A 23,438-nucleotide genomic window follows, 5' to 3' on the forward strand; every position below is an offset into this window, starting at 1 on the left:
ATTGAGACAAACATATTTTCTTTTATAGATTTGGGTGTGGTGGATTACTGGCTAAACACAGCTGAATATTATCAAATGTTTGGCCATGTTTAATCAGTGATAAAGTTAGACAGTGTAATTCCAAATATAACATATGCTATAAATGATAAATAACCTCGGGACAGAACAGGCATATTTCACAATTATTAGAAATATTACTGTAAAATATACAATCATATAATTTTAGTATTCCCTGTTTTCTGGGACCAGAAACAAACCATACTAAATACTTCTTTCAGTGGTCTTACCATGTCCAAGTTCAGTCTGTGCATAAGTTCCAATGATTTTAAAGTTGAGAGCTAATGGCAGCCATTTTGCCTTCTGTTCGTCTGTAGCTAGCCGTTCAATCCCGGGAATGAACATGGAGTGATGCAGACCAAGTGCCAAGTCATGACTTGTCAGGCTGAAATGGAGAACAAATAAGTGGAATTCTATACAGTTTTAACAATATTCCAGCTCTATAATGAGTTACAAGCAAATGCTTTAACCATGAGGCAACCACCATCATCATTCAGACCGAAAGAAGCAAGCAGATACCTCCAGTAAAATAATGTCACAGAATAAAATCGTTAGCCACAAATGATGGTATGAAAAGGATTGTAAACCTATTATAACCAGAGTGTGATTCAACTTATTTGTATCATGGAGAAATAATTTATACAGAATTTCAGTATTAATTAATACCTCATGATAGTTGTATCCAACTATTAATAATATGATCCGGTCATCAGCAGGTCTTTCGTTTAATGGAGGTTTGAGAGTACTTAACATGGCGACAAAACCAAACATTCTCAAATTATAGAATTTCATGTTTCGCACTCCAATAATCCAGGAAACAGTCCTTCCAAACTTTGAATCAACTGAAGTGATCATTTTATTTCAAGTAAATCTAGGTAACTTCTTTGAGTGGCATTTTAGAAGTTGGGAAGTACAATATAGAACAAACTTTATGAATAACAACTTCTTTTTTTTTATTCGTGAGTGCGACGTTTCGATACAGATTCTTGTACCGTTGTCAAGCATAATGGAACATGAAGAAGGGGGAAGTGTATATATACTGGATGTAACAATGTAACAAAGAAAACAACATAATTAACATAAATGGCTAGGCTAGGTTTGTTCTATATTGTAAATCTAGGTAGGTCAAATATAAACTGTCAGCACCTCCTGCCAATTAATTGTAAGTGTACATTTGAGTGTAAGTGGTAATGTAAGAACAGTCATTCCTAAATTACTAACATTTAATTGTATATGCACACGATTAAGTGAAAAGTAACAGTATATTTAAAAAAAAAAAAAATCAAAATCATTGGTTCTACATGCTGGGAAAGTTTCTGTTCACATTATTGATTTTAAAAGCATCAACACAAACAAACATGACAAACAATACAAAAAATACAATTTCTAAATATCAAGATTTCTAGATATCATTTAATTGAATATATTTTGACTGCAATATCATAGCGCAAAGTACAATGAAAATTATTATAGTTCAAAAGAGACTGTTCGTAATTAATAGGTAGGGGGGTGGTGATGATTTTTATGGAGAAGCATGTACAATGTGAATGACTAGGGGTGACTATTGAGGGGGAAACAACTATTGCGATACTATTGCAATACTTTTTGTCTCATTTGAAGTCATTTCCCAAATGAAAGTATAGTTTATATGAAATAAACACAAGTTGAAGTAGTTTCAGTCTCTTTTAATAACTGACAAAAAACTTGAAACCCAGATCAAGTAATCAGTTAAAACATAAACTCAATGAAGCTGCATGTCTGCATCCAAATATCCCGTATTTTGTGCTGCGCATTTATCAATGGAAGTCAATTACTAAACTATCGATAGTCACACATACTGTCGATGCATTGATAGTTTTCATTTCTACCATCGATTAATTGCTATCAGAGCCTCAACAATTGCTATCCATCGATAGTTCAATGCATCGTTTCAGCCCTATGACCCTCCTAAAAATTATGTACAAAGAAAGTGACACGCCCCCCTTGCATGCCATGTACAAAATCAACTATCTCCACCCCCATTCCCATAATTTTTCAGCATAAATTACAAAATATTCTTATGTACAATATTTGTTGACCCCCCACCAGTACAATTTTACAATATCATTTGAATCACTCATAAAATATTTAGTTCTTAATTCCTTAATCACAAGGGAAACAACTCTAAATGGCCACACACAGGTAACAGACGGTGGCAGGCAACATTGTGAACACATGGTGGTGCTATGGATTGGTGTGTAAGTGTGTATCAGCTTTCACAGTACATTTGTAAATGTCGGGGAAGGATATAAATCAGGTGGGCTGGACTAGCTGCCAACAGAGCTCGACAAAATATTTGGAGCCATTAAAGTCTACTAACATGTTATTCACTCTGAAAATGTTCTCTGGATTTTCAATATATTTTAACTCTCATGGCCTCATTTTACTGTGTATTTGCACTAAAAAGTAGACATTTAAAACAATATAATTCAGTCTGATCTCCTGTTTCAGGTGACTTGTAATTTGTATCGTTTCATGTTCATGCATGAGTGAGTGAGTGAGTGAGTGAGTGAGTGAGTGAGTGAGTGAGTGAGTGAGTGAGTGAGTGAGTGAGTGAGTGAGTGAGTGTGAGTGAGTGAGTGAGTGAGTGAGTGAGTGAGTGAGTGAGTGAGTGAGTGAGTGAGTGAGTGAGTGAGTGAGTGAGTGAGTGAGTATGGTCTAACGCCACTTTCAGCAATATCACGGCAGGGGACACAGAAATGGTGTTCATGCATAAACTCACAATGCAGTGTTCACAAATAGCGTCTGACCCTCTGACAAATCCGGCAGATTCGCCAATGGTCAGACAGACATCTGAAACTTACAGGACTCAATGTCCTGTGACTTTGAAACACCATTCATGAACACTGCAATGGTAGCATACATGTCCAAGTACCAACAAACACCTAGCACAGTTTTATACATTGTTCACTGTAACAAAGTTCATGAATGTGAGGTGCTTGTATTCATGAAGGAAATGAACATTTTGCAAAATATGAAATCACGAAAGTTGGAAAGTTGGTGTGGTTGGTTTGTTGTTCAACGCCGCACTCAGCAATATTCCAGCTATATGACGGTGGTCTGTAAATAATCGAGTCTGGACCAGACAATGCAGTGATCAGCATCATGAGCATCTATCTACGCAATTGGGAACCGACGACATGTGTCAACCAAGCCAGCGAGACTGACCACCCGATCCCGTTAGTCGCCTCTTACGATAACCATCAGTTACTGAAGATCAAATCTAATCTGGATAATTGCAGGTGGAAAGAACACAACATTGGTTAATTATGCAGTGTTGTTATACTCTTGGCTTAATAAATTGTTTACTGGTATTTAAATCCAAACAGCTCAAAATGATAAGTAGACATGTATTTTGCATATTTTTGTAAATGTTCACAAAAGAAGTTCAAGAACAGCCAGTAATTTCATAGTGATACTGTGCTATCTGGCATGGCACAGATTAATTACAGTTATATGAAAGAATAATAGGATGACAATAATACATATGTGCTGTGAATATTTGTCAATACATGTGATACAGTTATCATAATACAACATTATTATGTGCTGTTAGACATTATAATGCTATGATATCATGTCTTAAATGTGCTGTCAATCATAATAAAGTGGTATCATATTTACAAATTGTTTCATTTTTTTGGCCAGGGTAACCCATTCCTCATCTATGATATACTGTTGGGGAGATTTGAGAATAGACCTCAGGTTCAGTTGGGATGTTCCAACTCCTCAGAGATGAGGCAGGAGATTAGATGGACTGGACAATATTTGTGGTTTTAGGATGTAGATGTTTTGGAAGGATACCATGAACTCACAAATTTGTGTCATGTTATTTCAGGACACAGATTCCACGCTCCCGAGGTGTGAAACAAAATCAGCTACATCAAATCTTGTTTAAAGCAAGTAATTATTTAATGCAAGAAATATATATAACACAGGGCTAATTAAATGACACATAAACACAAGACGAACAAAACATGTATCATCAGTTCAAGGCAGCTTTGTTATTGCTTTAAGCAACCTCTTTGAATGCCAACATTAAGTAATGAAATATTAAGAATTTAATGGAACATCAGAGTTTAATACATTCATCTGGATTTCATACAACCGGGCCAAGTTTGTACTGACTGACTGATCTATGATGTTGGTCAGACTGTTTTGATCAAAACATACATCATAAGTTCACGTTATTGCTTTGCGCAACCTCCTTGAACGCCAACATTAACAAATGAATCAATAGGGTTTAATTTGTTGATGTGGGTTGGATACAAACAGGGCAAATTTTGTACTGTCTGACTGAACAATGATGTCCATGCTTATTAGCTGTCCATCGATACTGGTCAGACAGATATGGTTATGACAGATGTAACAAAATATAAATATACTGATTATGCTGTTAGCCAACATTTCCAATATTCTCTATCATTGTGGGTTTTTTACGTGGGTATCCATTTCATAATCATAATCAGAATTATCTCCCTTTATCCTTAACCATGCAAGCTGCTCTGTGAACTAAGGTAATGGTGGTATCAACTATATTTGGTGTTTGCTATCTTGATCATGCCTTGTAGTATCATTTAGAGTACATATTGCTTTTCACAAATCTGCTGTTACAAAAATCTCACTAGACCAGAGCAAATTTGCCCTTTTGGGATGTGACTGGTAGATTAGAGGCGATGTGTGTGTAACAATTTGTGTTGGCCTTCAACAAAAATGCAATAGCTTTAGCTTCTAAAATTATCAATTTTTGTTTTATGCTAATGTAGGTTTGATATGATGAAACTTATTTTTTAAACTCCCTAATTTCCTTACCGAAAATGTTTTGAAACACTATTATGTTTCCATGGGAACATTGCTTGGAGTACCAGTAAAGCATTGAATAGCAAAGTAACTTGATCAGATAGGTTATTTACAATACATGTACCACATGTCTGAGATGCTTTTGGTGAATTCTTTTTCCACAACTTCCATGCTGGTATGATCTATTTGTCATATTTTTCTGAAAAATCTCAGGTACCTATGGGTAACTAAATAGAAAGTAAAAGAATTTCTATTTCTTCAAACCATATTTCGTCTTCTTGTTCTTAACCCCCAATATCTTGTTTGCTGTTCAGTTTAAATCTCATCTAAACCTTGAAATGTGTTGCATCTTTTGAAAGCTTACCACAATATTGAGATGGGAAGACAGTGCCAAGGCTCCAGTTTATCACAAGTGGAAAACAGACAGACCTAGCCCATAGCAAACATGCTACTATGCTCATTTACAGTGGAAGGACTGTGTGTATATATTTCAGAATCACATAGTATTCAAACACATGGTGTAAAATGTAAAGTTATAGACTAAGAGACTGAATTGAAACAAATCTTTAAATTGTATTAAACATGCCTGATTACACATACTGGCATTTGGGGACAATTATTCCACTGTTAATAAACAATGCTGAATCTAATACCGAATGGCTCCATTCTATACAACCAATATTGCTGAAAGTGGCGTAAAACTATACTCACTCACTCACTCTACAACCAATTCTATTTGTGTGGCTGTTTCATGAAGACTAAGACTGACTGACTGAGTTTGGTTTTACGCCGCTTTTAGCAATATTCCAGCAACATCACGGCGGGGGACACCAGAAATGGCTTCACACATTGTACCCATGTGGGGAATCGAACCCGGGTCTTCGGCGTGACGAGCCAATGCTTTAACCACTAGGCTACTCCACCGCCGTTTCATGAAGAGTCTTTGTTGTCTTGTTCATGTTTATCCAACTCCATCTTACATAGTTTTAGCATCTGCAAAATAATTCTGGTTCTGAGAATCACTCACTCAACAGCCATCTCAAAGTCTTCCTCCGTCCACTGGTACCGCCGCTTCCATTCAAACAGTTTTACAGACTTTTGTACCGACAGTTCATAAATCTCTTCCTTCGACATGAACGCTCTCTCTGCATCTTGAAATAATGGCTCGCTAAACAGTAGATGTTCTGAAAGAAAGAATCAGATTCAGGCTTTATAACTTGAAGGGTAGTTACAACAGTCTTCATGATGGCTCCCAGGAATGGTCACAAGAAGAATCATATTACAACGTCTTTGGATATAATCCACTTACTTTGACATGACCTCTCTCTCTGCTTCTAGACTGACTGACTGACTGAGTTTGTTTTAACGCCGCTTTTAGCAATATTCCAGCAACATCACGGCAGGGGACACCAGAAATGGGCTTCACACATTGTACCCATGTGGGGATTCGAACCCGGGTCTTCGGCGTGACGAGCCAATGCTTTAACCATTAGGCTACCCCACTGCCCCTCTGCTTCTAGAAACAATAGATCATGAAACAGTGGATATTCTGAAAGCAGGAATCAGACTGCAAACTGTTACTCTCACTAGGGTCGTTACAATAATTCCCTCCATGACAAGAACCTGGCATGGCAAGTCTTTTTTGTTTGTTTAATGCTGTTGTCAGCAAATTTCCAGCTACATGACAGGGCAGGGCTGGAAATCACTTTAAAAATTGCTAGTGTACTCCGGTACAGTGGCACATGTAAAATCACTTGCCCTGATAATTTTTCCACTATACCGTTCGTTTTCTTGTTGATTTTTAAAAAAACCCAACATAATTAACATTGGAAAGTCAACTGGACACCGGTACAGTGTGATATACAAATTTGCTTGCCTGACAGAAAAAACCACTGGACTCAGACGTCGGGCAATGGGTTATTTCCACCCCTGCAGGGGTCTGTAAATTACTGAGGTTGGAAACGCTGATCAAGTGATTGACATCATGAGCAACAAACTACACAATCAGGATACCATGGCAGGCATCAACCAAGTCTGCGAGCCTTACGACAAGCATGGGTTGCTGGAGATAAATTCTAACCCACAGTTTCACATGTTTTTATTAGCTATTGTATCAATAACATTTTCATATTGATACATCTACAGAATAACTACTTTTGTTAACGACTACATCATATTGCTTTTGAGACAAAATATATATATTCAACTTTCCAATCAATTGTGATATTTGGGGATATTTTGGGTCAAGTTCTAGTTCTACTGGGGTTAGGTTACCATAACATGGGTTTTAGTGTGTTCCCGGCTATGCTGGTATGCATAGCCACAACACACCCCACAGGTTGGTGTGCTCTGCCTGGCATGAGCAGCACATGCACTGCCTGCCTCTACCCCTATAAACATGATAAAGAGAATAGCTTCACAGCACTCTTTGTCTTTGGTCCACTGGTCCACCAGAGGTGAGGACATTTACTTTGGGTACCTAGTCCTGGTAAGGCAAAAAAAATATATGTCTATTTCCGGTAACTCGACCGACCCTATCCTTACAAAACACACACACACACACATCTTTTTTTTAACCAAGTCAAAATCATGACTGGAGTGCATTTCAACTCATCATTTTCATCCAAATCGGGTATGAAATTTTAATGTTTTTCAGTGTATGTAGGGCTAAAATGCATTGTATTGACATAATGGGCACTCACTGACAAAACCTGCAAAACCTGAGTTGCCATTGACAGCGGGGTACATTGAAATGTTACTCTCTTGTAAGCAGGGTACATTGAAAATAATAGAACAGCGCTCAGCCAATCAGAAAGCGACATTTAGGTGTGAGGTAAGATAAAGTTAATTAATACATTTAATTTTTGGACATAGGCTCTGAAATCAGAGACGTGTCTCATTAGGTTTTAGGTTGCTAGGTATATTGGTGAGTTAGGGTGTTAGGTTAATTAAGTTCACGTTTTGTAAATAAATGATTAAATTTGTCTTTCCCCTTTGTTATGTTTTTACCAGCAATGAGACCTGATTCATAGAACCTATACACTTGAAGTTGGCTACTTCACCATCATCATAAAAATATACAACGCAAGGTCCTATACCCTACACTAGCCAACTTTCAACTGTCACTGGGCAGAGAAGTACATAATTCATCCTTGAATTATTTAACAAAAGATGGTTTTATATCTGATAACTATGAACAGTTACCACTGTTGGTTAAATGAATGTAACATCGAGGGACTAGTGTTTCCATAGGAACCATACACTGGAGAAAAAAACATATTAATTAGAAATCTGATCTTGTGCCATTTACATGCACATGGTTGAGAATGTGTGTCACTGTGTAATGTGTACCATGTACCGTTTAAGGTAGACACAGATCTGCTACAGCTGTATGCTTGTGTAACAAGTGATAAACTTAACCCAGCTATTATCTGTCTCAGCCAGCTGGGTCCTTGAGTGACATATTTTATGTCCAACATAGACTCGCAGCAGATAACAAGCCGGTCAGCAAGTCGGAAACTGTGACTCAAATGTTTTGGTTTACAGATCAATGACCTGAGCTAAGAGTAATTATCAGAAAATGAATTATTTTCTTTTTTCACCTAACAATTTCTCTTTGAGGGGTAAGCATAAAAAGATACAGCTACACAAATATCATAAATCTTTAATCATAAAAGAAATTTTCTGTTGTGTTTCGTTATTTGACTTAACATTGTATAGCATGCTAATTCACGATGACCATTCTCGTAAAATATTCACATGTAAGTGATTTTAAATTTCTTTCATTGTCTGATAGGTTAGGTTTGGTTGAATATGACTATCGATATTTGATTGGTTTAAGGAATAATTGGGTATTGTCAAAATTTTCGCCATGCATGTCACAGTATTAGTAATATCTAAAAAACAAATATATATACATGTCTTTCACCACTCTCATGTACATGAAACAGACAAATGAACTTGACAATAAGTCACATCCAAACATTTATATACTAATATAAATAAACATACATAACCCTTCAATCAAAATTCACACGACATGACATATGCCGTAGGTTAAGTGAAATGAATTCATGGTCTGTTATTAGTAGTTAAATGAGTGTGTTTATTATTGTAATTTTTGCAGCTCATAAAATAATTATTAATGGCTGATAATGCTGAAGTTCTTGATTGCACCTTGAACAAATATTGAGTTACAATCAGCCAATAAAAATTATAAATAATTATAATTGTAAATAATAAATTGTAAGTTTGTTTGGATAATATTATATATCATTATATATATTATGTATAGTAAAAGTCTGAAACATTAAACGAGTATAAATAACACTGTGAGTGTCTACAGTCACAAAATTAGTAATGCTTCAGGTAGATCATAAGTACAAAGTCCAAATCTACACTTGGTAGTAAATCAGATATCTATTTATTGATCAAATGCTGCCACCACCTATGCATACCTCTACTGCAGTATATACTGCACTAAAGTATCCTACGTCTCGCTTATTGAAGCAATAGTAACTCATGTTATGTTGTGTACGACATCAGACACATTTTGGACCGAAAAGGAACAGAATGAAATAGATGCACTTTCTGCAGAATTGTTTAAAAATGTCAACTCATTTGTTAAAAACATACACAACTGACATGTTTTAAAGGAGTAGAGTATATCCAAAATCCAAAGAAGAACTATAAAAATTCAAATACCGATGTCAATGATAATTATTGATTAATTGTTCTGAGCCACGTAGATCTATATCCAATAATATCCGGTCGCAGTATTATAATCTGGAATACTCACTGTTTTATCCAAAACGGCTAAGAAAAGCTCAAAAAGACAACACATTTCGACGACAGCACAGACACATTTCATTTCTCATTTTGTGAATCATTTCTTCGAAAAATTCGACAAATTATCTTTTCGTCTTGTAGCCAAATATTTTCCGAATATATTCACGTTCTTACCCAGTTCCCTTTTCCGCTTTAATTTTTCCGGTCCTCCGTAAAATAGGTGACACAGCTCCCGGACATCAAATGTCGCAGTAACACGTTCTTTCTGCAGATCGGGATTAATTTTCCCGCTGACATTTCCAACCACACTGTCACTCGCCATTTTGTTTACGGAAGGTTGATCACATGACTTGTCACGTGATTTGACGAAAACTACAAAGGGGAACATCACATCTAACAAAGACATGTATACATGCTGTAATTCCGTAACAAAGGATGATCGCATATGTATCCAAATCCGAGTAATATCTTTAGTAATTAGATAGCTAATATATTTAACATCCACCCGTCTGTAAAACGTTAAAAAACAAGATTGTTTTGTTTATCTCTTTTTGAATTTTGGATTAAAGTAATGAAATAAACAGGTGTTAATTCATGCAACCACAGCTGTGCTATGAAGAAGAAGAGGAAACATAATTAATTGCCGTGTCACATGTTGAATTACAATAAAGGGCAATTCATTATTCCAGGGATTTAAAAACACCATCCGGTCATATAGGCTATTAGACACAAATATTACAGTTATATAAAAACATTCACAATATATTCACAACATCACATACACACACGCAAGCCCAAAAATTTCACTCGGACTGCATTAGTAAGCCTGAATGTGTCACAGCCCCACAAGTGCATTATTTTCCCTTCCACCTAGCCCTTCGACCCGTGAAGATCCGGGGTAAAATAGGTCTTCAGCAACCCATGCTTGCCACAAAAGGCGACTATGTTTGTCGTGAGAGGCGACTAACAGGATCGGGTGGTCATCTTTTCCCAATTGCGCAGATCGATGCTCATGCTGTTGATCACTGGATTGTCTGGTCCAGACTCGATTATTTACAGACCGCCGCCATATAGCTGGAATATTGCTGAGTGCGGCGTAAAACTAAACTCACTCACTCACTCACATAGCCCTTCCTTCAATGCTAACGCCCTAAATGAAGCAATATTTGATTCCATTAAATCATATTTGATTCACGACTGATGCTTCTATCCATAAAGGGGAGACTGGCATATCACAGAATAGTAATATTGTGTTGCTGTGGTTTATTACGAAATTGTAATATTGTGGTTAATTACGACGGCGAATTGGACATTTGAGTAGTGAGGTGTGTAAAGAGTGAGCATTGTTAAAGTGTAACAATAATCACATAGATTCATTCACATGACATAAATATTGTTTAATATCTACTTTAGGATATATATTGGAATTTAGCTGTCCCAGCCAATAACTGGCACACACACGCACGCACGCACGCACGCACATATACATGACATATGGGCTTTGAGCGCGTAATTCAAAATATTTCATATTTAGGGTCCCGTGAGTTGATTTCCCTGCACATGAAAATCAAAGGAATTAGCATTTTTTGACATCCTACGGTGTATTATATAGAAATAACAAGTAAACATCATAAACAACAATTGGGCTATTTGGTTATATTTCGTCAACCATTACAAACTGCTGGGTTTCTTGTTCCAGCTGGGGCAGTGGGTAACCTAGGCGCGTCCGCTCGTCACGCCGAATTCTCCTTGATTCCCCAGCTGGGTACAATGTGGCCAATTTCTGGTGTCCCCATCCGATGCTGCTGGAATATTGCTTAAAGCGGCGTAAGACCATACTCACTCAATCACTCACGCCGCCGGTGTATGGCTAGTCTGATGTTTAGTCCCAGAAATGTAGCTATTGTATTTAAAAATATACATCTACAAATAAAAAATCTAATGAATGAAATTCCAAATTCAGCCCAGAACAGCTCCTTCAGCTGACGCAATCCAAACCTTGTAAGTCATTTAAACTGAGACTTTAGCAGGGCTATTTTTAAAAACTATTTTCCGGGGCCTGGGAGACATAGTTCAGTGGGGACCGAGTTTGTGTCTGTGGGTAATACTTTAGTGGGAGAAACCTAAACGCAAGTGCAACCGGATGGTGGTGGGCTTTAATGTCCAGTTCCACTCAAAGCGATCGTAGCCCTACAACAGTCGTAAGTCTATGTTAAAGTAAGGAAATCAACTTTGCGCTAATCGCTTCGAGGAACGGGGCCCAGTACTGGTCCGCCATCTCACTGAAGAAATATAAAAATAAAGGTGTTCTGGGTCTTATTCGGTAGGGGACCGTAGGGGGCTTTAAGTTTCTCTGTTTGTTGTGGTGCAGTCGATAGCTACGCTGGTCCAGTTTGTATGTCAGTAGTATTGTGGCTTCCCCCATCTACACCGTTCACGGTACATTTATGTTCAGTTATACGGTATTTAAACGCGTCTTTAGAGTATTTGTTGCGGTATAATATTAATGTCACGGAATGGTGCTTTAACGACATTGTGATCCAGTAAAGAAAGTCGACAAAGGACAGTAAAACACCTTGTTGCATGCTACAATGATTTCTCGGTTACCTCTATGAAGTTCTCTTCTTTCTACATTTCGCGGTATGTTTGAATCTGACGTGGCGAACCCGGGACCTCGGCGTGACGAACGAACGGTTTAACCACTAGGCCACCTCCTCTTGTCATATTTTATATCATCATGAAAGTACCCGTGAAGATCCGGGGTAGAATAGGTCTTCAGCAACCCATGTGCTTGCCATAAAAAGCGACTATGCTTGTCATAAGAGGCGACTAACGGGATCGGGTGGTCAGTTTCGCTGACTCGGTTGACACATGTCATCGGTTCCCAATTGCGCAGATCGATGCTCATGCTGTTGATCACTGGATTGTCTGGTCAAGACTCGATTATTTACAGACCGCCGCCATATAACTGGGATATTGCTGAGTGCGGCGTAAAACTAAACTCACTCACTCACTCACTCATTATGAAAGTTGTTAAAGTTCCCGGTTACAGACTGTAGTAAACTGTCCGCCTCATTATATTATCTGAGTTTTTGTAATCGGTGTTTTTAACATATTTTCTGTCCTGTTGACACCGTCAGATGTCCATATCTAATAGTGTATCCATCCTGGTTCCCTGGGTTTGTTGCGCCTGATGGGAACCAGGGCCCATATTCTCGAAACGTTCGTAGCCCTATGAATTCTTAACTTTGATCGTAGCCAATGTGTTAAGAATGGGCTTAAGAAGTTCGTAGGGCTATACGAACGTTTCGAGAATAGCTAGCCAGGCTGATATTGTATTCCGACAATGCACGGATTGCACCGAATGCTCGTTCATCACTGAAAACACGTGATGTACATGCTATCCTGTTAATATTGTCATATAAATAATAATTAATAATATCTCTGCACGGGACATTTTCAATAAAATTCACCAATTGTCTGTAAGTTGTATGGATCAGAATTAATAATTTGCTGTTGTGAACATATAAACAAATTAATATATCAAAATGACTATATTGCATATATATGTATGTACAGGGATACTCTACAACAGGGATAGGTCACTCGCTGGCTTTCTTTACCATTTGTACTAATTGGGGTGTGCCTCGTCATGCTCCAGCGCACACAGTGACTTGGTTCGTTCCCAGCGCAACTTCGGCTGTTTAACAGTACTTCAGCCAGTGTATTGCATCAGTCGGAATTTTACAATGAATGAATGAATGAATTAAGAGCAAGAATTATATGTGAATGAATGAAAGAAATAAAGAAAAAAGAACAAAATAAAAAGAACATGTGTGAATAAATGATACACCACGGCCATCCCTCCCCAAACATGTTATGTTAAAGAACGCAAAACTATCGGTAGAACACATGTGTTAACATCAGCTGTCCTTTTTTTTAAAAATCTACTTTGAGACATTTTTTTACATTAGTAACTAATTCAGATATCTTATACTATGATCAACAAGAAAGAAAGAAGTTTTAGGACTATAACACTCAAGCATCACAAGCATCAATGGCGTATGTCATATTTTTCACACACCTCAAATACACCCTAACAAAAAAAATTTAAATTATAAAACTATCACTATTACTTGAAAACACCTTTCACCTGATGGTATATTCCCCTCATAAAAATTAAAGGTGTATGTGAAAGATGTTTTAGAACATATAACTAGAAACACTCAAACAACGCCCTGTAGTATTTCAATGGCAGATCGGCGATATGTCATATTTTTCACACACCTCAAATACACATATTTTTCACACACCTCAAATACACCCTAACAAAAAATTAAATGATAAAACTATCACTATTACTTGCAAAACCTTTCACCTGATGGTATATTCCCTCATAAAAATTAAAGGTGTATGTGAAGATGTTTTAGAACATATAACTAGAAACACTCAAACAACGCCCTGTAGTATTTCAATGGCAGAAATCGGTTGGGGTGAAAATCTGAAGGTCGACGTCCTGAGACTAGTTTCACTTTGCCGGTTAATAATGGATTACGAGGACAATGCAGGATCAAAGTGTTGTTAGAGGTGGATAATCCGGATTATGCGGATGAGAGCGCACCTAATGAGAAGATGACAACAGATGACAGATTTTTATTAGTTGACAGATTTTAGCATTTTTAATAAATACATCGTAAATTCATATAGCATCAGATTTTAACCTAAATGTAATAGGTGGGATGCTGAATCAGCAAACTGCCTCACGGACAGTGTTCCTTGTTCAAGCTGGTGACAGATGTTATCCAGTCGTCGCTCCAAATCCCTGTATTTTCTCTTCTTGGAGGGACGCTTCTGGTCAGCAGCATACTGGACTAGCTTGTTTTCGGTGTTGGTCTGTTCTCGTGACAAGAACGACACAATCTCGAAAATGTTTGGATGAGCCTTGCCGACGTATTTCTTCAGGCGGGAATGCCATCCTTCTAGGTGGTTGTTTGTTCTTGGCCCATTTGAGTTGTAGTGGTTCCATTGCGTCAAGTGCAGATCTCCCTCCACCCAGAAGTTTGTCATGTAGTCCCCGAGTTGTCGGCACCGGTCATCATCTGGCATCGTCGCCAAGGTATCCAGCCACAGGTCCTCTACCTGAAGAAGAAAAGATACATTAATTAATGTTACTGAATATACAGGGCAAAATAATACCTTTATTACACAACCTATTGGGGTGGAGTTAACAATTTGTTTTAAAATAACTTACCTCCTGTGCTGGCACCAAAGGCAAGACGGCACATCTCCGGACGAACCTCTTGATCTCGTCATCGTCCTGGTAGGCCTTCTGGAGATGGTGCTGCTGGGTTCTCCTCCATACACACTGGGTGAAGTGGAAGAAGCAGCCCTTCCAGTCGCTTCGGGGGAACACGATCGCAGAGGCGTTTCTGGCGGCAACCTCATAGTCCATCTGCAACAAAATATTGGAACACCATGATACTAATATTGACAACAATGGACAGAAACTGTGCATGGGTTTATAATTATTCGGCGGTGGAAAACCCAAGGATTCTCTTGTCATGGCCGTCGTCGATGAGGAGGAAGGGGTCGCCAGAAATCGTCGTCTTGTATTCATCAGGGAAGACTAGGTCTTCTCGTCTGAGGGGAAGTGGTGGCATCACCGCTCGCCTGGATCTGTAGAGAGTGCTCCGGCACCCGGAAGGTGGGCATGGCAGCAACCAGTGGCTTTGGTCTCATCATTCCAACTTCCATCTCTCATGTCGATAAGGCCTTCTTCGTAGAGGGACTGCATGGGCTGGAGGGTCGAAGCTGCCTTCACCTTCAGCTTTTCTAGCGTCTCCTTCGCCTACAAAAAGCAAAGAATTATTAACCATTTGGTTCCATTTATTAAGCATCTGTTATAAAATTCCAAACTTTTCCATTTATTAAGCATCTGTTATAAAAATCTGTGGCAATAACAAAATTTATACATATATAAGAATTTAAACTCTTACCTTAATATCACGCGTGACAGTTTGATGATTGTGTTCATCGTTCACCATGGTGACGATGTCATTCGTTGTTGATGCTGTGGATTTGCAGCCTTTTGCAGTACATATCCAAGATATCCAGTCTCGTTTTCTCTTGCTGACTCTGTACATGAACCCGCCAACAACCAAGTAACGACCGCCGCGGGCTGTAGGGATGAATCTCTGATCTAGCTGTGCATTTGCCATTTCGAAATCGAATGTGAATCCTTTGGCCATTCCATAGATATTTATACCAAAGATATGAACAGTGTTCAATATTGGCACTCTGCAAAGTGTTATTGTAAACTTTTCAAGTGACATGAGTTCACCCTCAAGTGACATGTGCATGTGCGACGAGTTCACCTAATCAAAACATCTAGAGTAGATTATCCTAAGCCTAATCAGAACCTAAACTTCAAAGAAAACCGCAGGTCGGCGTCCTGAGATTAGTGGAAAATCGAAAGGTCGGCGTCGTGAGACGACGCCACCATTTTTCACACACCTCAAATACACCCTAACAAAAAAAAAATAATTATAAAACTATCACTATTACTTGCAAACACCTTTCACCTGATGGTATATTCCCCTCATAAAAATTAACGGTGTATGTGAAAGAACAATAACTAGAAACACTCAAACAACGCCCTGTAGTATTTCAATGGCAGATCGGCCATATGTCATATATTTCACACACCTCAAATACACCCTAACAAAAAACATTTAGTTATAAAACTATCACTACTACTTGCAAACACCTTTGAACTAAAGGTATATTTCCCTTCTAAAAATTAAACGAATATGTGAAAGAGGTTTTTAGTGATAGAATTTAGTCTTTCTTCGCTGTGTACTGAGAATTGAAGCCAGTGAGCTACAACAAGCCGACTTGAAACTTTACTACAAATCTACTGTACTAATACTGCCACTAATAACAATTATTTGACTTAAAATGAAGTGACAGAATAGGTAACTTATCTTCTACATGTAGGTTTTCAATTGTCACAACACTCAGCGTATGTAATCAGCTGTTGAAAATAAACCGGGCTCAATCTTAAAAACTACGCTGCCGCCATATTGGCTACACTGGTCACGTGACGAGCCGAGGCATAGCTTAGGGGTTTTCCGAGGAGTAACCACTCCCCCTTATAGAGTCTCCCTGGTATGTATATATGTGTGTGTGTGTGTGTGTGTGTGCGCGCGTGTGCATGTGTGTGTGTGTGTGCGCGCTATGTATGTATGTATATCTATGTGTGTATAAGTCCGACCGAGGCCAATACAGGCTTACATTGATCAAACATGTTATCTGGAACCCAAAAAGATGTATATGACGAATATGAATTATAACAAATTAAACATTAATTTCTCATAACACTTTTCTTTTTCGTGTTTCGAGACAATATAGTCGTATTGATCCAAAGCGTCCATGAAATATGCCAAGTTCAGTGTTCGCAACCATCTGGGCAATAGCCCCATACTACGTGATCTACAGAACAAGTTCAGAAACATATGTAGGCTAGATCTGTGGGGCATGCCTATAAATCAACATTAACGGTAATGAAAAGATACACGCATTTTATCAAAGTCGTCAATAATATACTTTGATCTTAGTTGCCATGTATCTCTTCGATACTGTCTTCTTTTCTTTTTCAGGCATTGAACAAATCAAAACAACTATAACTTGAAGCTACATATAATACGACATTAAAAGGGCATTTAACTTTACTTCAATCTAACGACTAAAGAGTATCCCTATTATAGAGTTACAATGCGAGTTCACAAAAAAATCTTGTAGCTATAATAACCACGTCTTAGCATAGCCTGCAAATGGTCAGAACTGTTATTACAATCAGTCAGGGATACTCGGCAACGAATACATGGGGTGCATGGCGGGATGGTTTACAAGAAAGAGTGTACAGTTTTCATGATGGTATTACAAAATATACATAGTTTTTTTTAAAACACTAGTTCGTTTACAGTTGAACAATCTGTTACATTTTAACACATTGGGTTTTTTAACATAATGGTTTGGGATATAAGTGTTCCGATGATGAGGTTCTTGATATTGGTATTCAAGTATAAGACAAAATATTATGGATCTACAATAAAGAAGAAGTTGACATCCATAATATTTTGCCTTATACCTTTCCGATGATGTTTGAAGAAAGGGCGGAGAAAAATGTAATGAAATTCATCGCCAACATCACACGTGTCACAGGGTTTACACATAATTTCTTTGAGGGGCGGTGGGGTAGCCCAGTGGTTAATCGAGACGGACTCGTTATATAAAGAAATGTCATATGAAATTTACAGCCTTGTTCGTTTCACGCAGGTGTTCGCTGGCATTGTCACGTGATGTCATAGCAACCAGTTTAACCAATGAGCGCACACTTCCTTTGCACGAGTTTTTGATGCGCGTTAATTCAGACTGGAATGGAAGCAGACGTGGGACAAATTCAACAGCTGCAGAGTTGTCCGATTAATTCTAACAAGCAGGTGAGATTTAATTTATAACCGAGATATTAATAACTTATAACAGACACTTATTATTGGTATTTCTACTTTTTACACGCTGCAATGAACAGTTTCTGTAAACGTTCGATTATGAAACGTACTCAGCGAGATTCTTGTCCTGTTGTCAGTGTTGAGGTACCACTGAAAATACGCTCAGTGCGAGATTATGTAAACACATTATCCATTTCCGGCCATAGTACATATACACTAACAAAGTATGGCATGTGCGTTATCGGGGGTGAGTAAATAAAAGTTTGACACCATTTTCAACAGTACGAATGTCCATATCACCAAAATATTACCGAATCTTTGTCTAACATTGTATTGTGGGTGCTGTTGCAATATTGATGCAATAACAGATACGAAACCAATAACCTGAACACATTTGAATGAATAATTTTTATATTTGAGGATGACCCTTAATATCTATGGGAGAGGTGCAGTGCAAGTTATAGTTTGATTGTGTAAATTTATCGAGAATTACCACTAATTATATATCATTGAACTCGGGAAAAAGTCCCACATCCAGGCGCGTTGCAAGCCGATTTTTTCGTGTAAGCCCGATAGCTTGTAAAGCTTTATATTTAGATAGTATTGGGGGCTTGCCCAACCTTTTTAGCAACAGTCATGTGTACGCCCGGGCTTTTTTCTATAACGGTAGCTACGCCCCTGACATCCCACTGTTTAACTAGTAACGTTACAATCAAATAAATGAATTGTTTTCAGATTAGATTTGGATGGTCTTTTGTTTAAAGGAAAGGTGCAGTTAGATACAGATCTCGTATGTTTGTCAACAGTAACAGGATACATTTGAAGTTGGGAGTCACGGTCGGATTATTAGCCTTGCTTACATGTTTTGGCTTGTCCAATTTACTTCAACTGATGTATTGTTTTCAAAATGAATACAGCTGATACAATGCACCCTAAAGCTAAAGAAAACTCTTTCCTTCATATGTCCAACTGCATTTGCGCGCGCAAAATTTGCGATATGCGAGACGGGGTCTAAGCTGGACATTTCTATGTAAGTTTATAGCCATACGCAGATCCAGGACCATGTAAGCGCAATTCTCGCACAACGTGTTGATCACCGGATTGTCTGGTCCAGTCTCCATTATTGACAGAACCCCCGCCCTATAGCTGGAGTATTGCTGAGTGCGGCGTTAAACAGCAAACCAACCGGTCAGCTAAATCACTCTGATGGTTCAGACTGTTTCACTGACGGCAGGTGGCCACACAGATGCTTATTACCTCACTTCAGCTGTTCTGGTGTTGTGTCCAATGTCTTCTACATCATCTACAGCTTGTCCTTCGTTGGAACATTTACCAAGCTCTTTACAGACGATATCACATTTCTTTGGATGCAGTCGTGTCGGACTGTGAATCGTTTTGGAAGTGTGAAACTAGAATTCCAGACATTCTAAAATATTTCAGGGCTGGTATAGTTGTAACGATTACGAAGGGGATGATATATACTGTACTTTCTGTCTTTGAGAGTCTCGCACTAAGTGACTTGTGGTCAAGGAAGCGTCTGACCTGATCCATTTCTGATACCCGATCGACCGCCTCTGTGGTGTAGTGGTTAGAGCGTCCGCCCGGAGAGCGGAAAGTCGCGGGTTCGATCCCCGACGGCGTCACCAAAAGACGTGAAAATATGGTACTTGTTGGTCCCTGTTGGCGCTCGGCATTAATGGGTACAACAAGGACTGGTCGGCTCGGAGTCAGTATAATGTGTCAGAGTGGGGTATTCATGCTTCACTGCGGCATGGTATCTCAGTGGGCTAGCACTATAAAACCAGCTTTAGTCTGGGCTAGTACAAGCAGCCGCACATACACATACACGCATGCACGTCGCCATATGAGCGAAATATTCTCAAGCACGACGTAAAACCCAATTTCACCTCACCTCATCTGATACCCGATCTAACTGATGGTTCTGTTGTAATTAGTGCGATAAATGAGTAAGTGAGTAAGTTTAGTTTTTGCGCTGCCTTTAGCAATATTCCAGCAATATCACGGCGGGGGACATCTGAAATGGCTTCATACATTGTACCCATATGGGGAATCGAACTCGTGTCTTCGGCGTGACGGGCGAACGCTTTATCCACTATAGGCTACCCCACCACCCCGCGATAAATGAGACTTGCACAGGTATTCAAAAAGTTATAGAAAACGTTCTCTACTAGCTGGTCGTGAGCTTCATGATGAGAAAACATATTATTACTTTCAATATAACTTATGATTTTATAGAAATGGAATGTATTTATGCTATTTTGCAGAAGTCTCGATCTACCAACGATTGCGTTTGGCAATGAAGTAAGATAATATTGCTTTTGTATCAGGTAATGCTGCTAGATTGGTCCGCTTTATTACAGTTCAACCAGAAATTATTGAAAATTTAAGATTGTAATTTAAAAAAAAAAAGATTCACTCATTACTCACGTATTAAATGTGAATATTAGCAGAACATAACTCCAGATTCAAAGACAGGTGAACAGTTAGTATTTTGTCAAGTCACTATGGGCAGCAATGCAGGCTTCAATGCGGCGGGGCATACTACTGATAAAAGAAGTTAGAAAGTCGTGGTCCATGCTGTCCCAATATCGGACCACCTCTTCTTTCATTTCAGCAATATTTGTCAGATTTTTCTTATTGACACTTTCCTTCATAAGTCCCCAAACATGTTCTATTGGATTTAGGTCAGGGCTATAGCTTGGCCAATCTAATAATGTCATATTTGTGGTCCGAAACCAGGCCTGTGAATGCTTTGAACGATGCTTTGGGTCGTTGTCCTGCTGGAAAATCCAAAACTTTCCATTGAACACGTGAGCAGATGGAAGTAAATGTCCCTCGAGAATATCTGTGTACCTCTCACTGTTCATATTTCCTTCAAATACACAGAGGGACGTTGCCCCTAACACAGGCTCCGCGAATTTCTCAATAGCAGTATGATCGAAAAAGAAAAATATCACATAGTCGTAATGAACAGAACATACGTGCACTTGAATAACCGGACTATGAACTATCTGATTAACTATAAGTATACAATAAACGGTGGACGTTAATACTATCTCCAGCAGCTCGATGACATAAGCATACATTTCTATGCCGGCAGAATTATTTTCAGGACTTAAGTCTTCCATTGGCGCAATCTTTACTCGATACACCCTCAGTTGTCCCGTGGGCTAAGATGGAATTAAGATGTCCTGTTATCCTATGTAGGTTACCTAGACGACCAAGGTGCCTGGACATGGGTTACACACTACAACTGTCCGTGGTCATGTGGGCTCCTTTCCGAGAAAGCCATGTTATGTTGGACTTTCCCTGTGAAGAACGTGGTTAGTAGATATAGGGGGTGTATTTTGCTGGTCAGAATATTCCGAGTAGCGGGGAAAGTATAACCTTCCGCATGCATGGTGAAGTGTAAGAATGAGCGGCGGGTGCTGTCCACACCCAATATGATACACCAGTTACCGGTGAAAGGCAGTTGTAGTGTCAGCTGAGGTCGTCCAGGAGTCTGGTTGCATGTTCATATATCGATATAGCTTTCACTGCTTCAATGTGCACAGTAGTTCGTGCAAAGACAGTGAAACATTGTATACTCGAACACCTTTTATGCGTAATGACGAACCTTGTAGTCCCTCTCCCTCATGTGACGCGTGTTTTCGGATCGTTATACACAATTTCAGTTATCTCACAAGGTAAGGTTTGATTAGTCGATTTTGTATTAGACAACTCGACTTTCAGTTAAGAAAAATTTATTTCAGCCAAAAACTGATATTGTTCAATACATGCATGCAAATGTCTCATTTAATGGTTGACAGACATTCGCTGGTCTCTTTGCCAGTGAATGTCCATATTGGCTGACATGGAGTGGTTTCTGCTCGTTTATCACAATCTTCGCAGATATGCATTAGTCTCTTTCCCGGTTTATCTCCATCTTGGCAGGCATGCACACCATCTTGGCACACATGCACACCATCTTGGCACACATGCACACCATCTTCGCAGGCATGCACACCATCTTGGCAGGCATGCACACCATCTTGGCAGGCATGCACACCATCTTGGCAGGCATGCACACCATCTTGGCAGGCATGCACACCATCTTGGCAGACATGCACACCATCTTGGCACACATGCACAACATCTTGGCAGGCATGCACACCATCTTGGCACGCATGCACACCATCTTGGCAGGCATGCACACCATCTTGGCAGGCATGCACACCATCTTGGCATGCACACCATCTCTCGCAGGCATGCACACCATCTTGACACACACACCATCTTGGCACGCATGCACACCATCTTGGCAGGCATGCACACCATCTTGGCACACACCATCTTGGCATGCACACCATCTTGGCAGGCATGCACACCATCTTGGCAGGCATGCACACCATCTTGGCACACATGCACAACATCTTGGCAGGCATGCACACCATCTTGGCACACATGCACAACATCTTGGCACATGCACAACATCTTGGCAGGCATGCACACCATCTTGGCAGGCATGCACACCATCTTGGCAGGCATGCACACCATCTTGGCACACATGCACAACATCTTGGCAGGCATGCACACCATCTTGGCACATGCACACCATCTTGGCACGCATGCACAACATCTTGGCAGGCATGCACACCATCTTGGCACACATGCACACAATCTTTGCAGGCATGCACACCATCTTGGCAGGCATGCACACCATCTTGGCACACATGCTCACCATCTTGGCACACATGCACACCATCTTGGCAGGCAGGCACACCATCTTGGCAGGCAGGCAGGCACACCATCTTGGCAGGCAGGCATGCACACCTTGGCAGGCATGCACACCAGGCATGCACACCATCTTGGCAGGCATGCACACCATCTTGGCACGCATGCACACCATCTTGGCAGGCATGCACACCATCTTGGCAGGCATGCACACCATCTTGGCACGCATGCACACCATCTTGGCAGCACACATGCACACCATCTTGGCACACATGCACACCATCTTGGCAGGCATGCATGCACACATCTTGGCAGGCATGCACACCATCTTGGCACACATGCACACCATCTTGGCAGGCATGCACACCATCTTGGCAGGCATGCACACCATCTTGGCACACATGCACACCATCTTGGCAGGCATGCACACCATCTTGGCACACATGCACACCATCTTTTGGCATGCGCACCATCTTGGCACATGCACCATCTTGGCACGCACCATCTTGG

The 23,438-nt window shown here is 39.6% G+C and overlaps 2 protein-coding genes across 2 annotated transcripts in view; both read right to left on the bottom strand.

Annotated features, from left to right (window-relative positions):
- LOC124254675 (peroxisomal acyl-coenzyme A oxidase 1-like) overlaps positions 1-10,011 on the bottom strand; it is a 38,840-nt gene extending 28,829 nt beyond the window's left edge. The window contains exons 1-3 of the mRNA XM_046688522.1: positions 9,859-10,011; positions 5,924-6,080; positions 288-442 (exon numbers count right to left, since the gene is read on the bottom strand). Of these exons, the coding sequence (XP_046544478.1) occupies positions 288-442; positions 5,924-6,080; positions 9,859-10,006 (460 nt within the window). The 5' untranslated portion in view covers positions 10,007-10,011. The remainder of the gene's footprint in view (positions 1-287; positions 443-5,923; positions 6,081-9,858) is intronic.
- A 5,332-nt stretch (positions 10,012-15,343) lies between these two features.
- LOC124254704 lies at positions 15,344-22,959 on the bottom strand. The gene is made up of 3 exons (XM_046688551.1): positions 22,791-22,959; positions 15,681-15,862; positions 15,344-15,532 (listed from the first exon to the last, which is right to left on the bottom strand). The coding sequence occupies exons 1-3, from the start codon at positions 22,957-22,959 to the stop codon at positions 15,344-15,346; spliced, it is 540 nt and encodes a 179-aa protein (XP_046544507.1).
- Positions 22,960-23,438: the final 479 nt, after the last annotated feature.

Source organism: Haliotis rubra, unplaced genomic scaffold (genome assembly GCF_003918875.1).
Source record: "Haliotis rubra isolate DU_JTF1 unplaced genomic scaffold, ASM391887v1 Scf58, whole genome shotgun sequence".
Lineage (NCBI taxonomy): Eukaryota > Metazoa > Mollusca > Gastropoda > Lepetellida > Haliotidae > Haliotis > Haliotis rubra.